This window comes from Ictalurus punctatus, chromosome 17 (assembly GCF_001660625.3).
Source record: "Ictalurus punctatus breed USDA103 chromosome 17, Coco_2.0, whole genome shotgun sequence".
Classification (NCBI taxonomy): domain Eukaryota; kingdom Metazoa; phylum Chordata; class Actinopteri; order Siluriformes; family Ictaluridae; genus Ictalurus; species Ictalurus punctatus.
Window position 1 is genome coordinate 19,046,513 of NC_030432.2, and position 21,642 is coordinate 19,068,154.

The 21,642-nt window shown below is 39.2% G+C and overlaps 1 protein-coding gene across 1 annotated transcript in view; it reads right to left on the reverse strand.

The window, feature by feature from the left end:
* clstn2b (calsyntenin 2b) overlaps window positions 1-21,642 on the reverse strand; it is a gene marked incomplete at its 5' end in the record, with an annotated part of 146,339 nt that overhangs the window by 17,915 nt on the left and 106,782 nt on the right. The window contains 2 exons of the mRNA XM_047161260.2: window positions 3,379-3,545; window positions 11,338-11,500. Of these exons, the coding sequence (XP_047017216.2) occupies window positions 3,379-3,545; window positions 11,338-11,500 (330 nt within the window). The remainder of the gene's footprint in view (window positions 1-3,378; window positions 3,546-11,337; window positions 11,501-21,642) is intronic.

A 21,642-nucleotide genomic window follows, 5' to 3' on the forward strand; every position in this document is an offset into this window, starting at 1 on the left:
CTTGAGAGAGAGAGAGAGGGGGGGGGGGGGTGAGAGAGAGACAGAGAGAGAGACAGAGAGAGGGGGGGGAGTGAGAGAGAGACAGAGAGAGAGACAGAGAGAGAGAGACAGAGAGAGACAGAGAGAGAGACAGAGAGAGAGAGACAGAGAGAGAGACAGAGAGAGAGAGAGACAGAGAGAGAGAGGGGGGGTGAGAGAGAGACAGAGACAGAGAGAGAGAGGGGGGGGGGGTGAGAGAGAGACAGAGAGAGAGACAGAGAGAGAGACAGAGAGAGGGGGGGAGTGAGAGAGAGACAGAGAGAGAGAGAGGGGGGGGGGGAGTGAGAGAGAGACCGAGAGAGAGAGAGAGGGGGGAGTGAGAGAGAGACAGAGAGAGAGACAGAGAGATAGACAGAGAGAGAGAGAGGGGGGGAGTGAGAGAGAGACAGAGAGAGAGACAGAGAGAGAGAGAGAGGGGGGGGAGTGAGAGAGAGACAGAGAGAGAGACAGAGACAGAGAGAGAGACAGAGAGAGAGAGGGGGGAGTGAGAGAGAGACAGAGAGAGAGACAGAGAGAGAGAGAGAGGGGGGGGAGTGAGAGAGAGACAGAGAGAGAGACAGAGAGAGAGAGAGAGGGGGGGGAGTGAGAGAGAGACAGAGAGAGAGACAGAGAGAGAGACAGAGAGAGAGAGGGGGGGTGAGAGAGAGACAGAGAGAGAGACAGAGAGAGAGACAGAGAGAGAGAGGGGGGGGAGTGAGAGAGAGACAGAGAGAGAGACAGAGAGAGAGACAGAGAGAAAGAGAGAGGGGGGGAGTGAGAGAGAGACAGAGAGAGAGACAGAGAGAGAGAGAGAGAGAGAGAGAGAGAGAGACAGAGAGAGAGAGAGAGAGAGACAGAGAGAGAGAGAGAGACAGAGAGAAAGAGAGAGAGGGGGGGGAGTGAGAGAGAGACAGAGAGAGAGACAGAGAGAGAGAGAGAGAGAGAGAGAGTGGTTTGAAAAGCGTGTGGGTATGAAAGTGTGTGAACATGTACTGAGTGAGTGTGTGTGTGTGTGTGTGTGTGTGTGTGTGTGTGTGTGTGTGTAATAAACATTGTCTGTGAGGCTATGCCGGAATTCAACAAAGGAATGAACAGAAAAACAGCTTAAAACAGATGAACAGGGAGACAAAGGGAGGGGGAGAGAGAGAGAGAGAGAGAGAGAGAGAGAGAGAGAGAGAGATGAAACAGACCTATGGGCCTAAAGCTGTAGGCTTTCTCTCTCTCTCTCTCTCTCTCTCTCTCTCTCTCTCTCTCTCTCTCTCTCTCTCTCTCTCTCTCTCCCTTTTGTCTCTCTCTCTCTCCCCCTCCCTTCTGTCTCCCTCTCCCTCTGAAATCCTTTATGTTTCTAAAAAATCTTTTCTTAAGCCACTGAATATTAAAGAACAAAAGAACAGCATCCGCAGAGAGAAAATGAAAAACGGTGCCTGCAGAACATTTACATTTATTCATCTTGCAGATGCTCTCATCCAAATTGTACATTGGAGACACACAGCTGAGAAGCTCAGGGGTTAATTGTCTAGCTCAAAGGCCCAACAGCGGCTCTCTGCTAGTTCTGGGATCTGAACTGACAACCTCCCGATTATCAGAGTGAGATTTAGTCCTGAATATGATTATGTGCTTATTATTCTTCAGTGACCGACGTGATCGATTGATCTGGAATGCATAGTTTATGAGGGATTAATACTTTTTTTTATTTTATTTTAAAAAGAGAGCTGTACTCTGAAGGTTGTTAAGAAGTCCTTATGGTAAGCTCTGTCTGCTCAGCAGCCGTCTTGGCGAAATTCCCAGGCAGTATTTCCAGCAATACATAACTAGGCTCCTATCTGCTTAATCGAGGCGAGACCTCTAACCCAAAACAGACCGGCAATCTGTTCTTTAAAAAAAAAATCTGCCTTTTTAGGATTCATCAGTTATAGAGCTAACTTGTTGCCCTACAATTTTATATTTGCCAACATTTAAATTTTTTGAATGAATTAAATAAAAAGTATTTATTAAGATATGCCATACTTTTAATCTGTTATTAGTTATGTGTTAACACATGTGCTAGATCCTTTTATCACTTACGCTACAACAGCTATAAACAGTCTTCCCTTCACTAGTCTCTCTTGAAGTTAATAAGACAATATTTTCAGCTTGTCATGTTACTGAGAATCAGCAAAGCCCTCCATTCTGTAGAGTCTCCCATATTAGAAACTTCACATTCAACAAACTTCACCTCTGACTGTGACGAAGCTGACACTAAACTCCTTATCAGACCACATCAACAATCACATGTTTCTTAACCTGTTTGTGTGGAGCCTCTGGCATACGAGTCCCAGTGTAGGCTGTTACTGTAGAAATGATAACATATTTGAATGAGAGCATTAATATTAACCTGTGATGCGACTTACAGCTGCAATACTATCAGAGATTTAATTATAAAAAATGAAACCTTTTATGCTTAAATTATTTATATGCATATTCAGATTCTTTAGATTTTCAAATTCTGATTCGTTTAGATTTTTAAAAAGTATATGGACTGGCCATGAGTTAGAAAAAAAAAAAAGCTAACACAGTATGCCTGAAACAACAACAATAACAATAAATATGATGACAACAACAACAACAACAATAATAATAATAATAATAAATATGATGATAATGATAATAATAATAACAACAACGACAACGACGATGATGATAAACAAGCAAATCTTCCATTATCCAAAGTTTTTTAAAATTCTGATCTAAAATATGTAATAAAGACAAATATGATAGAAAATATCATTTCTGAACATTCATAATGTACAGTTTGGGACTACTGCATGATGATAAGAGGTATTCAGTATGTAAAAATATAAAAATATATATCTTAATGTAGAAAATAAGTAAAGACTGAGCTACAAACTGCAGAGCTACAGAAGTTTACTTTAATTTACCGTGATGATCTCAAGTGATTTGGGGTGATTTATATCTTATATATATATATATATATATATATATATATATATATATATATATATATATATATATATATATATATCCATGAGTGTGGGCACTATGCATGAGAGGGTTAATCAACACCTTCTGACCAACTGAGAATTCAACAGCACTGTGTTCTGACTAAACTAGATGCAGCGGACAGGTTAAGAGTCATGAATTAAACTCCTGCTTTTGGCATAAAGAGAAACCTAAAGGAAAATGTCTGCTACCAGGACTTTCATAACCTTAGTCAAAAACCAGTCCCTTAAATGACCTTCTTTCCCCTCCATCTGGCACTCCATTTTTGTATTCTTTTTTTGTATTATATTTTATATTTGTCCTTGCTGGATGTTTCTGCAAATGTGTGCATGTATATGAGTGTGTGTGTGTGTGTGTTACCTTTAAGCCCTTGTCCATGCTCTCCAGAGACGTGATGTCCAGTCCCTCTTTGCAGGCTTGCAGGCAAGAAATCACTTTCTGACTCTCGATCTTTCCTGGCCTCACCGTCAGACCTGAGAGACTTCCACGGAAATACTGCGTGAACCTGGCTTTAGAAACCTCACCTCCTACACACACACACGCACACAGAGCATTTAACATTACGCCTATTAATGCTTTTAGTCCCAGGCAGTCCGTGATTGCTTTTTAATTAGGTTAATGTTGCCCGGGGAAAAAATATGCAGTACAAAGTAAGAATAAATGGTGACTTTTGAATATTTTTATGCACCTTTCCAAAATTTCCCTATTTTAATATAAAGTGGTCAGAGACCATTTGTGTGTAAAGCTTGCAAAAGCTTTCCCCTACTGACCACATGGCTGATGTGATATATTCTTCCAGCACAGCTCTTATTAAAGCTATATTTTAAAGCTTTCTTTGATTCTGAATGACTACACAAGCAAAAGCTAACCTGAAGACTGTAGGATACGGTGCTACCTCTTTCATTTGGTATGTCTGTACATGTAGGGTTGAACAATCTGCATTTCCTGCTAGTGTTTTCACTCTGCTGGAGATGCAAAGCAGGCTGGGAATGTTGAAAGCATGCATGTCAATCAGTCATGTTTATTAGAGTATTAGGCCATTATGTCAAAATAAATAAATAAATAAATAAATAAATAAATAAATAAATAAATAAATAAAATCCCACAGATAAATACACATCCTATATTCCTTCTTACACTTCTTAGATGGCATAGTTAGACAGGAAAGGGTGTATGTGGGGCAAACAATCCAATTTTGTCCCATAAATGAACACTATACTTCCTTTAAATGTGATGTAAGCTGAAATTGTAATTGACGAACCAATTGAGAGGCCAATGGAGGTTGGTCTAGGATGTTAATAAAACAAAATATTGGGGCATGCCAAAAGAATTCTCAGAAATACTTTGCTCTCATGGGCATCAAACAATTGCAAAAAACAACAAAAAAAATCCCCCCCCCAAATAAAATATATATCTTTTTTAAATATAGGTGTTGAACAATTATTCGCACCCCTATGAATTTATATGAGAAATATAGTTGATATTTTACATTGTTTTAGTACACCTGGGTGACTAGGAATGGGAAATTGTTCAACCATGACGTCCTGTTTCACAGGGGTAGAAATATGAGGTAACACAGGCCAAATTCCCTTAGTCATTCATCACAATGGGTAAGACCAAGGAATAAAGCTGTATATTGTCTCAACGCACTCTGAAGAGGATGGTTCGAGTGACCAAAGAATCTCCAAGGATCACAGCTGGAGAATTGCAGAAGTTAGTGGCGTCTTGGGGTCAGAAAGTCTCCAAAACTACAATCTGAAGTCACCTACATCACCACAAGTTGTTTGGAAGGGTTTCAAGAATAAAGCCTCTACTCTCATCGAAAAACATACTCAAGCATCTTCAGTTTTTCTGCCAGAGGACCTGGACATTATGTTAGGATACATGGCATCCTGGACTCTATCAAATAGCAACAGATATTAAATAAAAACCTGACTGCCTCTGCCAGAAATGTTCAAATGGGCCGTGGTTGGATCTTCCAGCGGGACAACGATCCAAAACATACATCAAAATCAACACAAAAAATGGTTTACTGACCACAAAATCAAGGTCCTGCCATGGCCATCCTGACCTGAAACCCAAGCGCTATATAAGTGCAGACCATTTACCATGTATTCTCCAACCTCATCAGGCATTATAGGAGAAGACTCAGAGCTGTTATCTTGGCAAAGGGAGGTAGCACAAAGTATTGACTAAAAGGGTGCCAATAATTGTTGCACACCTATATTTGACAAATATATTTTTTGATAAACCTGTTTTGTTTGCAATTGTTTGATATCCATGAGAGCAGATTTTCCTTAAACAAAAGATCAAAAGGTTAAACAATAAAGACAATTTTTCCCAGCTTTCATTGCTCATATTTGCCAAGGGTGCCAATATTAGTGGAGGGAACTGTACATCAATATACAATTATACAATTATACAATTTCATGAATAGTTTTACCCGATGCCCACTTAACAGCAATTTAATAATAAATACCCATTTAAGTTTTCCCCACAAATCCATAAAACACACCAATTTAAAATCTGCACAATTTTTGGTACAATTTCACCTTCAAAATGTAAAAGGTCACTGTAAAAGATAAACTAGTCTAAACCCGGCCACCAAGTAGCCAAATAGTAGCACAATACTTAGATCATATTGCAAGTAATAATACCAAATTACAAAGATTTCATTTAAAAAATCATTTTGTTTGTCCAAGATGGCTTCCCTATTATGTTACATAATGCTATGTATAATGTATAATATATGCTATATATATATATAAAATTAATGAGTTTATAATATAATATAGAATGCTTTGTTTACAGGAAATCCCACTGGGTCCTAAATGACATGAACAAGTCTTAGTAAGATTACAAAGAACTAGTTGTGGTTTAAAGTTTTTGGGTGAGGTAGATTTATATTAATGTTAGCTACATTATCCTTGCAGCTTCAGAGCAAAAGTAAAGAAGCAAGTATCCGACACCAAACACATCGTGCCTGAGAGACGGAAGAAAGGAAACATTTGTTTCATTTTAGGTACATATTGTGCTCAACCATTTCTTTTTAGTATATTAAAAGGTTAACACACAATGCACACATTGTGAGTGACATGCAGGAAAGAGTGAGTGACATGGAAAGTCAGATTAAATTAAAGCTGAAGGAGTTGATGAGGACTGTGTGATTGTGTGTAGGAGTAAGTCAGGACCCTTAAGCAATCAGAGCTCTGTGAAAGATAATAAGCTAATAGCTATATATTTACTGTGTGTTGCAGCCTGTTTATTTTATTTTACATAAGATGTGTGTGTGTGTGTGTGTGTGTGTGTGTGTGTGTGTGTGTTTAGTTTTTTATATCTATACCAAGGATAGGAGAAACTCTCAGTTTTGACCTTGTGGGGACATTTAGATGGTCCCCACTAGAAGAACTGGAAGGTCCTCACAAGCATACTATGGTGTGTGTGTGTGTGTGTGTGTGTGTGTGTGTGTGTGTGTGTGTGTGTGTGTGTGTGTGTGTGTGCATATTGTTTTTTTGTTATAACTATGCATTTGTCTGCATGATGGGCATGTGTGTGAGCATTTGTGTAAAAAAAAAAAATGTGTGTGTGTGTGTCTGCATTTTGGCATTACTAATGCGTGTGTGTGTCCAAGTCTACATGGTGTGTGTGTGTGTGTCTGGATCCTGACCTCTGTAATTATTATACATGTGTTAATGTGAATTATGAAGTTTGTGTGTGTCTATCTTGATCTGTACTATGAATAGCAAAGTGTGTGTGTGTGTGTGTGTGTGTGTGTGTGTGTGTGTGTGTGTGTGTTCTCTTCTTGGTGTCTGGAATAACTATGCATATGTATGTATGTATGTATGTATGTATGTATGTATGTCCGAATCTGCATGATGAGTGTGTGTGTGTGTGTGTGTGTGTGTGTGTGTGTGTGTGTGTGTGTGTGTGTGTGTGTGTGTGCGTGTGTGTGTGTATACTGTAGTACAGGGGAAGCAGCACCAGTGATTACAGTGCCTTCACAAAAGCGTGCAGCTCTGATTTCATCACATTCGTCATGGTGAAAGTTTCTCTCGCTCTCTAAATCAGCTTTGGAGAGAACTTTTATTGGTTTATTCCTTCTCCACTCACTCGCTCTTCTACTCTCATTCCCTCTCAATGACACACACGCTCATTTTCTCTTCAACACAAAGAGATGAGAAGCCCGAGAGAGAGTATGTGTGCAACATCAAAGGCTGTTTAAAGAGGCTTAGTTCTGCTTTAGTTTCTACACTCATTTCTTTATTAGTGGTCCATAATCTTCTCCTCGGGCCACCTATCTACAATCCACACGACAAAGGAGCACCATCACAGCAGAACAAACACATCTGTAGACACACACACACACACACACACACACACACACACACACACACAGTTTTTGCAGGATTAATGAGGACTGTTCTGGGTTTCAGCAAATGTAAATTTTGTTAAATTAGTTGGAGATTCTCAGAAAGGTACAAGAAAATAAAACTCTGTGAACAGGAAGTGTGACTAAGGGTTTAACATTTATATTTATTTTATTTGGTGGACAATTTTATCTAAAGCAATTTAGAAATTGAGAAATAATGCATTCTAAATAATGAAGTTCTTACCAAATGTGATCGTTGAAAGAAGACAGCCAAATCAAGGTTTAAAAGTAAACAAGTTTCCATGTTGTTTTAGTGAAATATAATTCGATTTTGGCCAAAACTCAATTGTTCATTCAGTGTACAAACAGCGTAAACTGGGACAGACAAGAGCAAAAATGAGAAAACCAGAACATGATACAAAAAAATACACAACAAAACAGATGGACTATGGTACAATGGATTGCTCAGTAATGACTGGTACAGAACACAGAGTGTATACTTCACGTTAGGTCAGTGCACTGAGAGTCCTTATATACTGTGGCAGTGAAACTGAATCCAGGTGTGTATGATCAGTAGTCAGGAGAGTGTGAACATGACAAGGTCTACGTGTACATGGACAGCTATAATCTAATTATTGACCTTATTCTGAATACGACAATATTCTGATTAAGGTGTTTACATGAGGCGCTTTTAGAATATTCCTTTCATGTTCCTGTTTTACGTGTTATAGAACATAGATAGATTAAGGGCACACGTCATACCCTCCAGAATTTCACGTATCAACATACAGTTGGTCTTCGCTATGGTACTGTATACAGTTTTGGGTGTTTCATTTTTAATTTTTACGAAAGCTTCAAGTGCAGTTAATTATTTATCACGCTATACGTGCAAATAGACGACTGCTGGAAGCGATGGGCTGCGTCCCAAACCACGTACTTGCCTACTATATAGTGGCTGAGATACATGTTTTTCACCTGCTATATACTGTAGTAGGTAAGTACGCGGTTTCGGACGCAGCCGTGCTCTCTTGTTTGCCGTTAAACGGTTGCGCACTGCCGTTTGTGTGAACATGTCCTGTCAGAAAATGTGGTGAAAACTCCCACACGGTGTTAATAGTGTGATTAAGGTGTGTACATGTCTGTAATGCACGTTGATAATGCGACTAAAACAGGAATACTCCACATGTCTTAATTCGATTTGTGTTTACTTCGAGTATGACTTTAGTCGAATTAAGGTCATCAGAAATCGCTGTTTACATGCTAGTTTCTTATTCAGATTATTGTCTTAATCAGGTTAATATCGGATTATTGTTGTCCACGTTCTGATTAAACGTTCTGATTGAGTGTATTGCTGCATCCCAATTTGCCTACTGTCCATCATAAAGAGTATCTGAGATTACTATTAGTGTGTCCCAAATCGCTGTATGTTGAAATGAGTATCCCAAAGGTCTATCCGGATGCTCTACTACTTATAGTAGATTTTCGAAGTGTGGATCTGTGGACACTTTTTTCAACTAATATTGATCATAAATCCTTGCGTGAAGGAGGAGGAGTTTGGCGGTTTTGCTTCGCCGAATTCGACCTTCAAATGGATGAGTGTAACGTTGGTGATGCGTCTTCAGTATTTAAATGTAAAAACTTAAATAGTAAGCACTAAATATAAATAAAAAATAACCAGTAAAAATAAATCAAAGGAATGGTCAATTCAATTATATAATATAAATTATATAAGGAAAAATGAATGAAGATAAGTTGAAATGCAACGACGACATTGTTTACGGTGACAGTCTGCGTAACTAGGCAACAACGTTCTCTTCCGTTACATGACGTGTTAGTATATCCCCGTACTTGCGTAATATTTTGCTACACAATCACAAGTATGTACTTTTTCTTCACAAAGAGAGTGCATACTTTTTTGGGCATAGTATAAGTAGACGATTTGGGACACAGTATATGAGTTGGCGGCCATATTTGTTAGCCGCGTAGTGCTATTGGACGGTGATTCCGGCATTGACACGACATCTTACTGCAAGTGGCACAAATGTATAACAGACTATTCATAATGCTACTGGGAGCACTACTCTGCAAGTAGCTAGTATTAGTTGCAAGTAATTGCTTGTTTAATTTTACTGTATTTCATTATTACTGTGCTAATCCACTTTGATGTGTGCTGCAACATGCCTTAAAATACACTGCCCTTTAGGGATAAGCTGCTTTTGAATATAATTTTGAATCACCAGCTCTTCTGAATATGTGCAACGTGGGTAATGAGCCATTAAGTTTTTTGTTATGATAGTTTGTTTTTCCCCTGCATAACTGAAATCAGTTTGTCAACTTAATTTCCCTTTGCTTTATTATTTTAATTTGTTTCTTGTTTGCGTTGCAGAAATTGCTTATTTTGTTTGTTCAGCTTTAGTGTAATTCCTGCGCTTCCTTTCCTTCTTCTAACGTCCTACGCATTTTCGTACAGTGAATTTTCTCTTTATCCATGTGTGCCACTTCATTTATTTTCCAGATCTTGTGTTCGAACAGTCTATCATGGTACTCCCTGTTGCAATATACCAAGGCATCTTTGGTCACGGATCATCAGTAAAAGAATGAACAATTAGTACCGAGACTTATATTTGAAACCTGAATATATTTGAAACAGCTACAGGATCAGCGAGGCTGTCTTGACCTAATTAGTTATTTTGCAAGAAGATGCCCAAATTGTCTTGTTGAATCAGCTTTTAATAGTATATACAAGATGAGAATAAAGATGAAATATTAGTAAACGTGATCATTTTGAGTCTATGGGTTGTAAAATTTTTTAATAAGTTGGGGATGAATTTGGCTTACACATGACAGCTTTGTGCAACCACTTATCCTAAATGGCCAGTTAGTTCTGATGCCTAAGTAACGATCTGTATCTGAATTTAGATTTGAACTGGAAATGGCTTGAACCCTATTAATATGTCCCTGGAAACACTGGGAAACAAATTCATTTTTCACTCACATAATTATAAACATAAGTTTATTTAACCCCTGAGGTCCTACAGTTCCTCAAGCACATCTTCGACACTCAAGTTCATCTTCAGGATCTTTCTGGCAATTCTTCTATCTAATGTGACTGAGTAAGCTAGCTAACAATCTTTAATAACAACAATGTCTTTCCCAAATCTGGATAATGTTGATTATAACCAACAATAGTCACTTAAGTGAACATATTTGTTATAAGATTAACTTCAGTTTTTTGGGTTTGTTTCATTCCAGAAAGTCCAGAAAAGTTCAGTAGATAGATATCCTATCAGAATTTACTACTACAAACGCTCATATTATGTTTCAGGAAGATCTTCTATCTTTTAATAATGCTGTAGATCGATCATTTAAGAAAGATGAAAAACACACTCGGTGAATGTAATTCATTGAGCGTGTGAATATTTTGAGAAAGTTCATATTTTTTTTAAATGAATTAAATTCATATTTTTAGGAGACTCCAGCAGAAATGCTGGAGAGAGGGGAGGAGAAGGGGGAAGAGGGGGTTGTGTGGGGGGGAAGCATAAGTGTAACCAGACCTAGGCTTCCACAATCTCCAGAATCACCTCTAGCACTTGAAAAATTCAAGCTACATTGACCATGAAGTCAAAAATTGCCTCAATCTGTTCATGCATGAATATTAAAAATTGGATCCGTTAGATAATATAGTACGCAGTAACACAATATCTGTCAGGATAAACCTTATACACACTGACTGCAAAGAGCACTTAACCTTGCCACAGCAATTTGTCAAAATACCAGAAAGACTCCTTTAAACAATTTCAGTGTACTGACCGAATCAGACGTACACCTCTTAAACAGGCATGTCGACCCGAAAAAGGTCAACAGTGCTTACAATCCTAATATGAACGATTTAATCCGTGCTTCACCATTTTACCCACATTTATATTTCAGCCATGACTCCACCTACTGACCTTGCCAGCAGGCTCCAACAGTGAGCTGTACATCGATCTGAGATGAGTGGATTGGCCAGTCATCCGTCACCAGATAGGGGTCGTAGGTCACGCCATCCACATACAGCGTCACCACAGGAAACTCGACGTTAATGACATAGTAATGCCACTCCTTATCACAGATCTGACAGAAGAAAAGAGGAGCATATATTATAATCTGGAACGATCTTACACGTTATTCCTTACACGTTAATATTAATATATTATCCAATATTAATAATATCAAAATAATGAATATGTTACAAATGAATAACCAGAACAGGTTTAATTGAACATGAAGACATCAGAAGCAGCAGAAAGATTCCAGCATCTTGGGTTTTCCTGCACAAATAAAGCTGCTTTGCATTCCAAGGCAAGATGTTTATGGAACTCAGAAAAGGTTCAAGAGACCTCTCCTCCACACACATACACACTCACACACTTACAGTCAGGTGTGGTGTACCAGAACAGGTGGTCAGAGACAGCGTCTGATAACCAAGACAGAATATGTGTTCCAGGAAAAGAGAAAAATTAAAGACTTACAACATGGAACTAAAGTGCTAACCTTGGTTTTAGGAATCTGATGTTACTCCTGAGATAGTAGTGTAATAAATAAGCCCTCTGAAGCAACCCTGACTTATACAGCACCCTAGGCAAATCCCCCACATGCCACCACTGATAATATCTATCCCCTAACAAATATTGCCGTGTACTACTACTGTGTATAATGTTAATCCAATCGACTTGCTTCACAGGTGTAGAAAAGAAGCTGTCACAAATACAACAAAGAAAATAATTGATCATTACAAAAGTGAGAATAAATCAATAAATAAAGACATCCCTGGCCTTTGCTATGGCCAAATCAATAAATAGAAGTAAAGGAAAACAGCTACCATGATTGGATCTCTTACTTTTGCAGCTTGCAGCTCTCCTAACACATGCAAAGCACACACGATAGCCCTGAACTATTACAGTCTTTTTTTTGTTATGTTTTTGCCATTTTAATGCAATTATTAGATCTCCAAATATGTTGCAATACAGATCATTATAAATAAAGATTAATGCATAGTAAATAAACCATTTACAAGAGTATTATTCTTCTATTACACCATAGCACTGTTGAATCCTCAAAAGTAATTAGTCAGAACGCTTTTAATTGTTTTCTAACAGCAGCTCTGTCAGTAGTGCTGGCTGTAATCAAGTCGCAGGTTTATATTAATGCCCTCACTCTAATGTTACTGTTTCTATAGTAACAACTCATTCACAGACACGTGTGACGATGGATGTTCCACGTAAACTGTTTAAAAAAAAACAAAAAAACAAAAAAAAACAACCCTGTAATTGTTAATATGTGATGAGATTTGGAAGTTGGTATTTAGAAGGAGTCTCCAGTGTCTGGTAACGGTAAAGTTGTAACTTTTCTGACAGAGGAAAGTCTATAAAATGGAGGAATTTGCGATTTCTTGGTAACATGACCAGCTGATTATTTTTTTGGGGGAAAAATTAGGCTTGTCATTGAAAGTTTATAGTCGTATATAGTCCCTATGGTTATAACAAAAATGATACAGGAACTTGTTTCATGGATGTTCGATAACATTAAACAAAGTATCAATTAATAAAACTATGAGGTGTTATTGTTGGCAAATTACTAGGGAATACGAGGAATAAAACACTTCAGGGAATGCAGTTTTAATAAAATAATCCAATGACTTAATTGCTGAGTAATTAACCAATATTCTTTGGTAGATAATAGTAATGATTTAAGTGTTAAAGTATGGCTATTACTAAGTAGTAGTTTCACACTGCTACTCTCTGCTTAGTCCCTGTATAACTGCCTACTAATGAAACAGTGTTGTAAAGTAATCCCAAACAGTCTTTTTGTAAACCAGGCTGGATGTATGAAGAGTCATTGGGGTGGTGAGGTGGAAGCTGCTTGTCTGTAGTGAATGCTATGCTTTTAGTGACCATTTTGCTGATTACTTGCACTCTTGTACTGCATATAATCATAACAAGTGGAGTGGTAGAATGCAATCGATGAAGCACGTCGATTAAATGGAGGTGGGGCCGTAGGGGCGTAATTCTTTTCTTAAAGTACACAATGTGCATGCTGCCACTCTAGTGAATTGCCTATGTTGCCTGCTAGCAGATACTGCTACTGAATAAACAGGTGGGATTAAGCTAAGCTTGAGAAAGGTTACAGACCTGCATGGTCTGGTTTGTTGTAATACAACCAGAATTAACTGATTACAGTCTTAGGTATGTTAGATAACTTATTTACTGGGGCAGTGGTGGCTCAGAGGTTAAGCATCTGTAAAAGTAAAGGGGTGTGAATTAATATCCTGGAGTGCTTCTTAAGCCTTAGTCTACTGGAGTCCCTACGTTATAGAAATATGGAGTGTTTGTTGGGCTCCAAATGAGTGTGACACACACACACCCAGCACTCTCATAGAACCGGTGAACGAACAAAGGGCCTATGGTTGTGTGTTTGATATACAGCATTTCATAAAAGCATATCAAATACATGTTAAAAAATTTATTTTTTGTGGCTTAGTGGTTAGCACGTTCGCCTCACACCTCCAGGGTCGGGGGTTCGATTCCTGGTGCTGCCCTGTGTGTGGAGTTTGCATGTTCTGCCCGTGCTATGGGGGTTTCCTCCGGGTACTCTGGTTTCCTCCCCCAGTCCAAATGCACGCATGGTAGGCTGATTGGCATGTCCAAAGTGTCCGTAGTGTATGAATGGGTGTGTGTGTGTGATTGTGCCCTGCGATGGATTGGCACCCTGTCCATGGTGTACCCCGCCTTGTGCCCGATGCTCCCTGGGATAGGCTCCAGGTTCCCCTTGACTCTGAAGGAAGGATAAGCGGTCTAGAAGATGGATGGATGGTATTTCCATGAGTACAATATCTATAAAGGAGTCTTTTTTCAAGGGCATGCAAAATAAACAGAATGTATTTTGATTAAAGAAGAGGGAAAGAATGTTGCCTAAAAAGACGTAGATGTGGACTGTGCACTATTTTACAGTAATGCAATGAGTTTTTAATGTAGTAGGCCTAAAAAATTTAAATGGGGCATAAATTTGGGCAGGTAAAATGGGATCACCTACCATAAAAGGTTGAGAACCCCTGATGTAGCATGGACTGAGATGTAGAATATTTGTTGGATGTAAAAGAAAAAAAAAAGGGACAAAGGCAAAAAAAGGTCAGTATCTTTTTCATTTCTACAGTATGCCTACAGACATTTAATACGGAATCCCACAAGTAACCAAGCAACTGTGTTTTACACTTCCTGAACAGATTGTGGGATGGACCCTCAACGCCTGCATGATATAACCCCAAACATCAAGCTGATAAATACAACCAAATGCAATCTACTAATTCTCCCTTTCAGGTAAAAGTTAAATAGGAAGGAATCAATATGTGTCTATGGCTTTACCTTACCTCCTTAATCAGTCACTGCAAATATTTGCAAGCTGACTCTTTAGTTATTCCGTTAGCATTTCTAGATAAGACAGGGGGACGCGTATACACAGACCTACCAGACGTTGATATGACCTGTGCTGCCACTAAAGGTTAAACACAGCCACAACCAGCTCAGCCCAGTCCTCTACGATGTCACTTTTAAATTGCTTTTAAATGTAATTTGATTTCTTGTATGAAAAAACATTTTGGGGTCATGCCACTTGTTTACAATGGCGATGGCAGTCGGAATAAAATAATCAACTGTATAGAAACACACAAACCACACACTAACTGAGGTCTTCAACTTGTATGCCCTTCCCTGTGAAGTGTGCACACTCATCCATCCATTTTCCATACCGCTTATCCTACACAGGGTCGCGGGAGAGCCTGGAGTCTGTCCTAGGGAACTCGGGGCACAAGGTGGGGGATACCCTGGACAGGGTGCCAACCCATCGCAAGTCACAATCAAACACACTTTCACACACTACAGACAATTTGGAAATGCTAATTATCCTACAGCCCGTCTTTGGACTGGAGAGGAAACCCGAGTACCAAGAGGAAGCCTTCAAAGCACGGGGAGAACATGCAAGCTCAGTCCACAAGGGTGGGTGTGGGATTCGAATCCCCAGCCCCAGAGGTTAAGATCAGGGGTTTGTGAATGGGTGGACCACAATATCTCAGCAGCTCATTTCAGATTTCATTTTATTTACCTTCTCTGGACTGACTAATAAAGTGACAACAAAAACCAAATGTGTAAAGATGACTGGACAGAGAAGTATGAATGTAATCTCTGCTTCAAGTTCAAAACAAATATGCCATCTGTTCAGATTCCATGACACTAGTTAAAAATGATAACATGAAGCATCAGTATGAAACAAAACATGAGAACAAATTTACGAGTTGAATTTATAGCCATAAACTAAGCATTAAATGGTAAACTGTTGTCACTGTTCAGTCATGTTCATTGCTAACCTTTAGAAGCAAGGAATTTATGTTAAAACTACATTTTTAATACCCATCATACACTCACTGAACATTTTATTAGGAGCCCCATACTAATCCAGTGTAGGGCCTCCCTTTGCTCTCAAAACAGTTTCAATTCTTCGTGGCATGGATTCCACAAGGAATTAAAAATTCCTTTGAAATTCTGGTCCATGCTGATATGATTGCATCACACAGTTCCTGCAGATTTTTCAGGTGCACTTTCATGTTGTGAATCTCCCATACTACCACATCCCAAAGGTGCTCTATTGGATTCAGATCCAGTGATTGGGAATGCCTCTGAAGAACACTGAACCCCCGTTTCCTGGTTTCTGTGTTGGCACATTTTTCTCTTTCTTTCTTTGTTGACTCAGGTGCAGACAGATGAAGCCCCTCCACATTTGTGCATTTACATACCCTCCTGTTTCATGCAAATATGCCCTTCCACCTAGCCAATCAATAGTTAAACCATTGTCTCTGTTGTGTGTCAAGCATGATATATACTCTGCCTTTCTTGGAATAAATGAGAGATCTTGCCATTTAAACTATGCATATCTGTGTATCGTTTGGCAAACTCTCCCAAGGTTGGTGCAGGAAGTGTGCAGTGAGGCAAGGGCGCCACCTTTTTTGTCAATTTTTACTTTCCCTCTACTTAAGAGACAGTACCCCGGAGATTCTCTAGTATCAAATCCTAATAACGATTTTGCTTTGTGACATGATGCATCATCATGCTGGAAGTAGCCATTAGAAGATGGGTAAATACTGGCCATGAAGGGATGCACATGGTCAACAACAATACTCAAAAAGGTTGTGGCATTCAAGCGATGATTGATTTGTATTAGCCCCAAAGTGTACAAAAAAAAACATTCCTCACACCATTACAGCACCACCACCAGCAGGGTTTGGTCCATGCTTTTGGCACCGAATTCTGACCCAACCATCTGTGCGCCTCAGCAGAAATCGAGATTCATTAGACCAGGCTATGTTTTTGTTTTCAGCTGTCCAGTTTCGGCAAGCTTGTGCCCACTGCAGCCTCAGCTTTCTGTTCTTGGCTGACAGACTTGGAACCCGATGTGGTCTTCTTCATCGTGTTGTGCATGCTAATATGCTTTTCCGCTCACCACAATTGTACAGAGTGGTTATCGGAGTTACTGTATCCTTTCTGTGAGCTCGAGCCAGTCTGGCCGTTCTCCGTTAACCTCTCTCATCAACAAGGCGTTTCCCTCTGCAGAACTGCAGCTCACTGGATCTTATTTTCTTTATTGCACCATTCTGAATAAACTCTAGAGACTGTTGTGCATGAAAGTCCCAGGAGATCAGCAGTTATAGAAATACTCAAACCAGCCGGTCTGGCACCAACAATCACGCCACGGTCAAAATCACTGAGATCACATTCTTTCCCCGTTCTGATGATTGATGTGAATATTACCCGAAGCTGCTGGCCTGCATCTGCATGATTTTATGAATTTCACTGTTGCCACACGATTGGCTGATTAGATAATTGCATGAATGAGTAGGTGTACAGGTGTTCCTAATAAAGTGCTCAGTGAGTGTATATCTTCACTTTAAAACCCAGCTAGGCTTAAGCTTACCCAAGCCAAAATAATCAACCAGAAAAATAATTCGAGCTTGCTGAGTTTATTGAAAGTGCAAAATTCGATGCTGACAGATAGAGAAATCTGTCTTCCATGACGTGTGCATCAACATCAAACTGCCTACTGATTTACTTGTTGTGCCGCAATATAAAAGTAGTCTCATTACTGCTGAGTCCTCAAGACATAATAGAGCGTCTCGCTTTCCAGGAAAAATAAGATGCCAAGCAGCTTTGTATGTCCGAATCAGCTCATTTTCAAACAACAGCGTTAGCAGAGAGAGGAATTATTCTTTAAATGGAAAATGAACACTGGGCAAACAAAACCCTGAGGGGATTAATGAAGGGACAGGCAAAACCATGGCATGAAATAAACAGAGAGGGAGAGAGAGAGAGAGAGAGAGAGAGAGAGAGAGAGAGAGAGAGAGAGAGAGAGAGAGAGAGAGGAGTGCGCAGTACTTGAATCTCTGTATAGTGAGCACAAGTGGGAACAACATCAAAGTGACATTTCCATTGAGAGCTCTTCTCCTTTTTTGTATACCCCCCTTTCTTCTTTCTACATTTTTTCAGAAACATGAACAAATGCAATTTTTGTACAAAGCACAGATCTCAAACCAGCCAGAAAAGAGAGGGAGAGAGGGTTGAAAAGACAGCAGAGAAAGACAAGTAAAATGTGAATGGGTGAAAAAGAAAATGAAAATGGCCCAAATGCTTTTGGTTCACTAAATCGGGAGAATCTGAGGGAAGGGGAACCGGGGTGTGGAAAAAAGAACAAGAGACATGAGTGTAGTGGGTGGAGTTTGTGGAGCACTTCCTAGAAAGATTGATGAGATGTGGGGACAAGGTGACTCTGAGGGAAAGAAAAAAAAAAAAGAGGAAAAAAGTGCTGAAGAACAACAGGCTTCTAGACTGGATCCGTGCTACCAAACTGACCCATTTGCATGGAAGCCTGGGTTGCCAGATTTGGCAACATCTGTAACATGTGTCCTACATATACAGTTGAAAGTTACAGTTTGGACTGATTTATTGTAAAAGAGGCAACTTTAAGCCATGATAGGGACAGAAACAGTTAGCATGGAACGACATCAATTTTGATAAAAATGGAAATGAGATTGCAGGTACTGAAGCAATTTAGTTTATAATATAATTATGTAAACCCTTTCACTGGAAAAAGAGAACGAGGAATGGAAAGTCACTCATGTTTAACAGCGTAATTGTGCTACATTCATATCTTAGTATATATATATATATATATATATATATATATATATATATATATATATATTTATATATATATATATATATATATATATATATATATATATATGTGTGTGTGTGTGTGTGTGTGTGTGTGTGTGTGTTTGTGTGCTGTCTTTGCCAGTTTGTCAAGTGCACTTTGCAGCCCATCTGTTGCTATTCACCGCAATCTATGTGTTCCATTTTACCATATCCATCAAAAGACAAGCATTAAGTGTGTGGGTGGTAGACCATTCCCAGCAAAACACTGACAAGGCAATGTGTGTGATGATGGCACAAATGTGTTAAATGCTGGAAGGCACCCAACAAGCTCGCTATGTCTAATAAAGTGGCCAGGAAATGTACAATGTGTTAACATGATACACTTGCAACCGCCTTGCTGAGAAAGGTCCACTAAAAATGTATAGATATATAAACTATAACTCCTAACTCCTGTAACCATAAGCCCTAACCCCTAACCATCGAGATGCTCCACAACACAGCAACTAACTTATCCAGCCTGAAACACGCTAAGTTTTGTCCACCCCCAGGACTTTTTATTTCTTTTCTGCCCAGGTAGGAGGAGTTGGATTAGGTCTGAATCCGCCCTCTGGACTTTTGGTTCTGCAATGAAGGGTATTTGAAAAAAAGCAGTGGTAATGCACAATTGGGATATAAGGAAGGAATATCTTGTTTACAGACTGAATAGCTTGCTCTTATTACATGTAAATATCTTCAATAAGAGAACTTGAATAAAGACCAAAGAAGTGCACGAATGGTGCATTGGGAAGTGCATTGGGAATGATGGTGTTCAGTGACTGGTTGCTGAGAACAATGGTGATCAGTGGATAGTTGTTGGGAATAATGATGACCAGTGATTGGTCATTGGGAAAAATGGTGATTAGTGATTGGTCATTGGGAAAAATGGTGATTAGTGATTGGTCATTGGGAAAAATGGTGATTAGTGACTTGTCATTGGGAAAAATGGTGATTAATGATTTGTCATTGGGAAAAATGGTGATTAGTGATTGGTCATTGGGAAAAATGGTGATTACTGATTTGTCATTGGGAAAAATGGTGATTAGTGATTGGTCATTGGGAATAATGATGATCAGTGATTGGTCATTGGGAATAATGATGATCAGTGATTGGTCATTGGGAATATTGATGATCAGTGAGTAATTTTTGGGAATGTCGGCTCATGCAAGAGCAACTCAGACAGACTTTTCACACTGATGGGGTCAAGTGAACCTGCTCTTTCAACTCATAAAACCAACAGCAGTGATGTGAGTTGGAGAGCCAAATCAGACTAAAGTCTGCTCAATGTCTGTCAGTGTCACTGGGATCTAGATTTGACACTAATTTAACAACACTGAGTCAATAATTGATCTTATAATTGTACAAAATCACCTAGCTGGCAGTTACTGGTGTCAAGGCAAGTGAAACTTTACATGAGAACACAATGTGTATATCTGTGTGTCTTTGGTGGTAGGTGGCGAGGGGTGTTGTAATCCTACTTATATCTTTGAGGTGTGCTTGTACTGCTGCCATCCTGTACTGTATGCTTGCAGACCAGTACTGCCTGCTGTCTTACATACAAATGTGTGTGTGTGTGTGTGTGTGTGTGTGTGTGTGTGTGTGTGTGTGTGTGTGTGTGTGTGTGTGTGTTTTTGTGTGGGCTGTACTGCAGATGGAATAGGTCATTAAGTCTAGCGGAACTGATTGTAAACCTATCAGTCCAGTACACACTCGCACATACATACACACAAAGAGAGAGATAACAGGAGGAAAAGTACCGCAAGACAAAATGGCTACACCTTATCTTTGTAATCTTTGTCACATCTCTGCCCCATTCCTACAAGACATCAGTTAATTTATCTTTCCCTCACTTTTTTTTGTCTCTCACAGCCACACTTTTCATCACTAAAACACCTACACCCTCTCATACTTTTTCCCATTCCTCCGTCTGGCATCCAGACGCTGGGTTAAAAGCTCTCTTTATTTACTAAGGTTTTTACATCTGATAGAGGTGTTTACTACTTTACACCACGAAAGGAACAGCAGTTTGGCAGAACCCTAAAAATGACCTCAGTTACTTGACAGTACTTGGGATCTTCTGCTGCTTAAAGGTCACTGTTGAGTCAGAAGGCAGATTTCTGACTGAAGAAAAACTCTAACCTCTGGAGTTCTCTTGAAACTTTTTTTTAGGTTGCTATTGAAATCCTGAGAAAATAAAAAAGAGAATGCTATTTAAATAAATTAAAACTACCCTGAAAGTCATGTGCAGTGGCTTGAGCCATTGATAGGTGGTAATTATATGGCCCAAAAGGCATTCTAAAATGCAGGATGCACTGTTACCTGATGTTAAAGGCTTTGAAACTATTATTGAGTATGATATTTAAATTAGTTAGCATTAGCATTTCTGAAGAGAACTTATGAACAATTGCAAGAAAAAGGTGTTTTTGTTTGTTTGTTTTTTATTGCCAGCATGTCCATATCTTGAGTTATTCCCCCCCTAGATAATCTTTCTTCCTCGTGATGCCATCTATTTTCTGAAGTGCACCTTGATGATGCTCCCACCCCCATGCTTCACATTTGGGATGGTGTTCTTTGGCTTAAATGCCTCGCTCTTTTTCATCCATACATAGTGCTGAACATTACGGCCAAACAGGGCACTTTTTGTTTTAGTTGACCAGAGAACACTCCTCCAAAAGGCTGATCATCACCTGTAAACTTCAGTCTGGCTTTTTTTTAAATGCCTGCCTATTAGGGGCTTCTTTGTTGCACAACAGCCTTTCAGGCAAGGTGATATAGGAGTCTCTTAATGGTGGATGTACATAGTTTGCTACCTGATGAGTCCAAGTCCTTCACCAGTTCCTTTGTTGGTGTCGTAGGGCTCGGTAGAACATTTCAAACCCAAGTTCAATCATCCCATTGGAATTACTTTGTGACTGTTTCCTGAACAATGCAGTGTCTTTGTGGTCCCAATATGCTTGCATACATTTTTTTTTTTTTTTAAAT